At 33.8% G+C, this 7,191-nt stretch overlaps 1 protein-coding gene across 1 annotated transcript; it reads right to left on the bottom strand.

Annotated features, from left to right (window-relative positions):
* Positions 1 to 4,604: 4,604 nt before the first annotated feature.
* LOC132733426 (D(2) dopamine receptor A-like) lies at positions 4,605 to 6,089 on the bottom strand. The gene has a single exon (XM_060720074.1). The coding sequence runs from the start codon at positions 6,087 to 6,089 to the stop codon at positions 4,605 to 4,607; it is 1,485 nt and encodes a 494-aa protein (XP_060576057.1).
* Between the last annotated feature and the right edge of the window lie 1,102 nt (positions 6,090 to 7,191).

Here is a 7,191-nt window from a genome sequence, read left to right as displayed (position 1 = left end):
ATTTTCACGAATTAGCTCTGATAAAAGTAACCGCATTTCTGAAAATATTAATAATGCTGGTAAATAGCTGTCTTGTACGCTTATTTATTTCTTTTAATTTGTTTATTATAAAAACAGGTTTGTTTGTTACTTTTCCACGAAAACTTGTTGATTCCGTTGTTTTCACTTTCCTGCGTAAATGGATATAATTATACAGGATGAAATCGTGATTCGCAGAAAAGATATATTTAAGTTGAAAACAACATCTTAAATGTTATTATATTATTAAACGACAAACAGAATGTCAGTTAAAGGCACTTTATGCTTCAGAAATGAATAATTTTCCCGTCTGCTGAAAGGACAAATATATGTTTTATAAGTGTGCAATAATGGTTTTAGAACGTGTTAGGTGCTTATCGCTTGAAAAAAACTCGTACTGAATGTTAACTTATTTGTAATAAAGCTAGCAAAATGTAAATAAAGAAAAACTTCGATTTCCATACAAAATACGAAATATGTACGATTATATACTCATTGTTAAAACGTAAAAGAAGCGAAAGATGTTTCGACTGTATGACTAATGAGTAACATTTTGGAAACTATATATCACAGAACAAAAAAATTAAAAATCGTATGGAAAATAAAACTGAAAGCATTTCTGAGGCTTAATTGGCCTTTAACATGGCACAATAGACCTTTTTACAGTACTATTTTTCCGAAGCAATTCGCGCATGCGCATTTTGCGTATGGCATAAAATGCAATAACGAAATACTACATTTTAGCAGACTTAAAGGCTTTAAAGATGTGATTTTAAGTTACTTAACCTGGAAAACAGATTTTTTAACTGATATTTATAACAGATATAAAAAATAAGACTAATAAATCAATGACCAAAAGTCCTCTGTTTAAGGTATCATTAGAATTATAGATACTTTTATACAGAAGTGGTATACTGATATAAACAATTCTGGTCGCCTGCAAACTTATAGCATTTTTAAACATGATTTTAAATGTGAAAAGTATTTTGATTTAATTACAGACAAAAATCATAGAATTGCTCTTACTAAATTTAGAACGTCATCACATAACTTATGTGTAGAATCTGGTCGATATGAAAATATACCAAGATCAGAAAGAATATGTAAATCTTGTTTAATGAGACAACCTGAAACAGAGTATCATTTTTTGTTAGTCTGTCCACGTTATAGAGAATTGAGGAAAAGGTTTTTTAAACCTTATTATTGTCACTGGCCGTCTGTTATAAAATTCGACAGCCTAATGTCTTCTAATTCTAAGAAAACTATATGTGCTTTATCTAAATTTATTTACTTAGCAAATAGACAACGTATTTCATAGTATCTCTTCTAGTGATATCTGAAAATGAAATATATTCGAACCATAATTTATTGTTTAAGATGTTTGCATTTGCATGTATATCTTTCAAAGGAACTGACTTGCAACAGTGAATATTACGTTTAGTCTGTAGGACTTTAGTGTTCTTCATGTCTTTAAATTTTAGAAAATGACAGAATAAGTTAAGTGCAAACTATTCAGGATATTGTAGGTTGGCGTCTGTTTATTTGAAACTTATGCATGCAAGCGCAACATATATATTAAACATGTTAAATATTGAATATTAAACATAATATTCTATGAATCATCCTATGTTTACTGGAAAATCTATGTTTTGATCTCCATACATTGTATATATTACAATTAATACTTGTTATAAAATTCGATAGCCTAATGTCTTCTAATTCTATGAAAACTATATTGTGCTTTGTCTAAATTTACTTACTTAGCAAATAGACAACGTATTTCATAATATCTCTTCTAGTAATATTTGAAAATGAAATATATTCGAACCATAACTTATTGTTTAAGATGTTTGCGTTTGCATGTATATCTTTCAAAAGAACTGACTTGCAACAGTGAATATTACTTTTAGTCTAAAGGACTTTAGTGTTCTTCATGTCTTTATATTTTAGAAAATGATAGAATAAGTTAAGTGCAGACTATTCAGGATATTGTAGGTTGGCGTCTGTTTATTTGAAACTTATGCATGCAAGCGCAACATATATATTAAACATGTTAAATATCATATTGAATATTGAACATAATATTCCATGAAACATCTTATGTTTGCTGGAAAAATCCATGTTTTGATCTCCAAACATTGTATATATTACCATTTATACTTGTTATAAGCATTGTACTATGCTTTATACAAATAAACTTTTCGTATTCGTATTCGTATTCGTATTCATTAGATGACTTTTTCAGTAGTAATTAAGAATGAACCAGCAGGGTGTTAAAGATAAAATTTTATTACCCATGTTTTACATAATATTACACAATTGGGATTCTTTTGAAAATGGATTGGCAAGGCGGTAATTTAGTGTCAAACAGATTGACACGTGACCGGTTGTTATTTGCCAGCTAGTTTACAATATCATTCAACCGGGACGTTTTAATACCGGCATGATATAGTTAATCACGTAAAAATATGAAAGTCGTAATTAAAGCAACTTCAATTTATACCAATCTCATCAATTTATTAATCAATTAATTATTTTTTTGAAGTGACAAAAACTGTGACTGGCATTTATATGTTTTAGGAGAGGAGGAACCGGATGAAATGTGTGTTATTTTACTTGCAATCTTTACTTCTCAAGATTTTGAGAAAAAAAAATTAAATTTAAATATATTTGTGATAAGAAAATTCTGTTTGGCAGCACAATTTTAATTTTGTTTTTGAAGCAGCTTAGATCATTGAAAGCCTAAAACAATCCTACACGGAACTACATTGATCAATTTTTGAAAATATACAACTTAAATGAATAACAAGACACAAACATAAACAAAACTTACAATTAGCCGGCCTTCCGCTCTCTCTCGGAAATACCGTTCGCTCGTTTTACCGTACACCACAATTTTTAAGTGGAGCGGCAGTTTGCCGGGCGTGTATATTGCCACACTTTTTTTGCAAGAATTATATCATCGTCAGGTCCGTGGTCGTAATGCGAATTCTTAAACAATCGTCTTTTCCGTGCATTTAGCCATTTGCTTCAATTAAAGGTATCATAAGTGTTCCTGTTAAAGCTATTTTATATGATTTTCTTTTTTTTTTCCTTAAACTAACTCGTAATTGTCCATAGGAACTCTGGAACAGGTCCGCGTATTGCGGCGCATAAATCCGAATCCGTACCGGCTTTACATATTGTTTGTCCGACCTTTGAATATTATGCGAGCGGGTGGTCTTTATTTATCTGATCTCAATTTAATATAATCTGCTAATTTAAAAATCAGTCAAATTTACGGTATATTGAACATCCACCATTTACCGCAACGTTCGGCGTAAGTTATCCTCCTTGATATGCTTGATTTTTGTTTTAATTTTTCTCTATATGTCACCAGTAATGAATACCAGATGAATGCCTAAAATATTTATCTACGGGTCATGTTTTAATATTACTTTTTTCCAGTTAGGCAAAATAAGTTGGACCATATTATGTCTGTTTTCTCCATGTTAACAAATCAAAACACGAATAAGCCCGTTATAATGCCGCTTATACATGTCAACACGTGTAAACAATAAACCGTGAACGTTATATATCCGGACGATACCTGATAGTTGACAAAAATAACGGGAACAAAATTCTGAAAAAATAGTAATCAATTGTAGCCAAAGGGGGAAAACTCATGCCGAAAACGTTGCGGCGAATGGCGGATGTCACTCCTTGTCTTTTTTATGATACCGTAAAATTTGACAAGTTTTAAAAGAGACAGATTGGGTTCAATTGATAAAATATTTTTTGAGGCCATATACTCGGATAATACTAAAAGATATTTAGATGTAGCAGTAACGTTTTTAAAAACTGTTAAACGATCGAAAATATGCGCCGCAATCTGTGGTCCCGTTCTCGAGTTCCTATGGTAATTGTCTACGAACTTCTATTACATAATGTAGGGCGATGTTCTTTTTGCCATACGCATATTGGGCATGTGCGAAAAAATACCACTTCCGGATAATTTTTCATAGCAACGGACCGCGTCGTAAAAAGGTCCATATGAGAACAAACACTAACAAGTGAAAGCGACATTCACGAAACGCAACCACGACAACATTTAACCTAATATTCCCGCCGGAAAGACACTCAGTGTGCCAGAGTTAAGAAATGGAGCATTCTAATGGGAGAGGTCACAAACTGTGGAACAGAAAGCGGTCAGATACTGAATTAGTGTACATATTCTTTACTTTTAACACCGCATTGATGATCCTTATAAGATCCAATATAAACTTAAAATTTTGTTTTAAAAAAATCATATTTAGTCGGAATTCTTTTGTTTGTTGTTTTTGTTGTTGTTGAAAGGTTCAAAATGGCGTGTTTCTCGAATCTACCTAGTTTGAAAAAAAAACATCAAAACTTGAAATCCATTGTCTTTGACGTTCCAAAGTAACAGCTGTTCCAGTATAAATTATCGTTGAAATATTCACTCGAGCATTTGAAATTGTTAAGATGTTCACTCCCGTTTAATATGTATATTTTCAAAAACTTCTAATCATCCACACAAAACAATCAAAGGTTGATAAAACATGTACTTGTACTATGCATGCATCTGTTCATCTTATATTGTAAACAAGACTTTTTACTCTCGCCCGGAATTGCGTGCTCATTAAAGTGAAAAATAAAGGTGTTGCGATGTAATTCACAACAAACGAGGTTTTGGTGAGGTAGAGAACAACGCGCCCTGTCACTGTCGTCTGGTCGAATATGGCGTACATGACCCAGGTGGTAACCCACGTGAGAACGTAAGTGGCGGTAATTGTAAACATCATAAATGTGACGTAATTAACTTTACGTATTTCCTTCTTCTCGCGTTCGGACATCATACTGGTGCTGTCCTCCATTTTTCTCAAGCATTGTTGTTTATGTGTCCTTTGTTTTAGATTTAGATTGTTTGGTTGCAGTAATTGTTCGTCGTTTTGGTGGTGACAAGCACTTTTTGGTGAGTTTTGGACATCATCAATTTCACCGCAATGAATGCAGCGAAACTTTTCCTTACAATACTGTTTCTTTGTATTTCTATCAGGATTTTCAACGCTAGGAGGCTCCCTTTTCTCATTTGAGGTTAAATTCGTTGAATCTGTTTGCGCCACTGTTGAATCCTCCGAAACGTTTCTGGTCTTACGATCCACGCGAGATTCAAACGCTGAACCATCATTTCCAGTTTCTTGTTTGTCCACTGTAGAATCTTGGCAGCAACTCCCTGAAGCGTCAAGAGCCGTGCTCTTAGTGCTAAGAGTCTTCAAATGAGTATCGGTTTTTCTACCGGACGACTGAGTAAGTTCGTTTAAAATCAAAGTCTCTACTTTCTTCGGTTTAAACAATCGAACAATCCGACTTGTTGGTCCCAATGCTCGGCTTCTTCTTTGCCTGCCTTCGCGGGCCTGTCTCCGTATCTTTAAAGTTATCTTTGTATAACAAAACACTGCCATTCCGAACAGCAGAACAAATGCTGCCGTCAAGAACGAAGTCATAACGATATCAAATACCTGTGTTCCGTTGACCTTTCCGCAGGAATTGTTGGCGTCGTTCTGTTCGAAAACATAAATTGAAAATAGAGCGATAGCAAAGCTTATCAAGACGGTAACAATGCTCATTATTTTTGACGTTTTGGGCATGTACTTTAAACTTAACGGATGACATGTTCTCATGTACCTGTCGAATGCCAGGGCAGCAAACAATGTTGTTGAAGAAATGTTAGTTCCATACACTAAGAAGTATTTCATTTTACAGAAAACTCCCGAAAAAACTACGTTCCAAACAGACCGGATATTTTGCGCCATGTAAAACGGTGTAATGAACCCGCTGCTGAAGAGATCCAATAACGCCATTGCTAGCACAAGATAGTCTGTGCTCGATTTATCCTTTTGTCGTTTTTGAATGAAAACTACTACTCCGTTACCAAGCAACCCGACGACAAATATCAAGAGCATGTATGTTAGTTGTAAGCTTCGAGCCCATTCTGGAATGTCAAACTGACTGGAATCTTGCCCCGGATTAAAATCGCTATTATTGGGAAAGGCCTCTAGCTTATTATCCATTGTGTTGTTTTTCTGTATGGCTGCAAGGAAAGATGTGAGCGAAATGAAAGAAATAACCGCTTATATATCATAGACATGACAATATCATAGGCATGTCACAATAAATTCCCACAGACGCTTGGGGTTTGGAGCTCAAAATGCCTTTAAAATCCAAATAAAATGCATATTTGTCAATCCCAGCACATGTACTGATCATATATATCAAAAAATCTTAATATATGCCGTTTTGAAAAAAAAATCATATTTCAACATCTATAATAATACACAAGATAAAAATGTTCGCCGGAAAAAATCCGCACCCCTACCGTCATAATCACCATGTATCTTAATCCATTTCCAATATTTTCACATAATCCTTTGGTCCATCGACACAGAAGATATAATTCTTCACGATGATGGTCAATTTTAAACTTCAACGGTAATATAAACAACGCAACAGCCGAAATAAACATCAATATTCTCGCCGTTTTTTTTCAACGACAAAAACTTTCGATAAATTCAATGGACCAGACGGCTATGAACGAAGCTATCCGATTATGTGGTTCCCAAACTTAAAAGCGCTGCGCATTTTGCACACGGCAAAGCTGGGGCCACATAATCGGATAGCTTCGTTCATAGCCGTCTGGTCCATTGAATTTATCGAAAGTTTTGTCGTTGAAAAAAAAACGGCGAGAATATTGATGTTTATTTCGGCTGTTGCGTTGTTTATATTACCGTTGAAGTTTAAAATTGACCATCATCGTGAAGAATTATATCTTCTGTGTCGATGGACCAAAGGATTATGTGAAAATATTGGAAATGGATTAAAATACATGGTGATTATGACGGTAGGGGTGCGGATTTTTTCCGGCGAACATTTTTATCTTGTGTATTATTATAGAGATGTTGAAATATGATTTTTTTTTCAAAACGGCTGATATTAAGTTTTTTAAATATATATATGATCAGTACATGTGCTGGGATTGACATATATACATTTTATTTGAATTTAAAGGCGTTTTGAGCTCCAAACCCCAAGTGTCTGTGTAAATTCCAATATTCACCAAAACCTATTAATGGAAGTATAGATATTGAAGATTTATCACTGTTATTTTGATGTCTA

Source organism: Ruditapes philippinarum, unplaced genomic scaffold (genome assembly GCF_026571515.1).
Source record: "Ruditapes philippinarum isolate M1 unplaced genomic scaffold, ASM2657151v2 ctg4796_1_1_1_1, whole genome shotgun sequence".
Classification (NCBI taxonomy): domain Eukaryota; kingdom Metazoa; phylum Mollusca; class Bivalvia; order Venerida; family Veneridae; genus Ruditapes; species Ruditapes philippinarum.
This window is presented reverse-complemented; position numbering and strand designations above follow the sequence as displayed.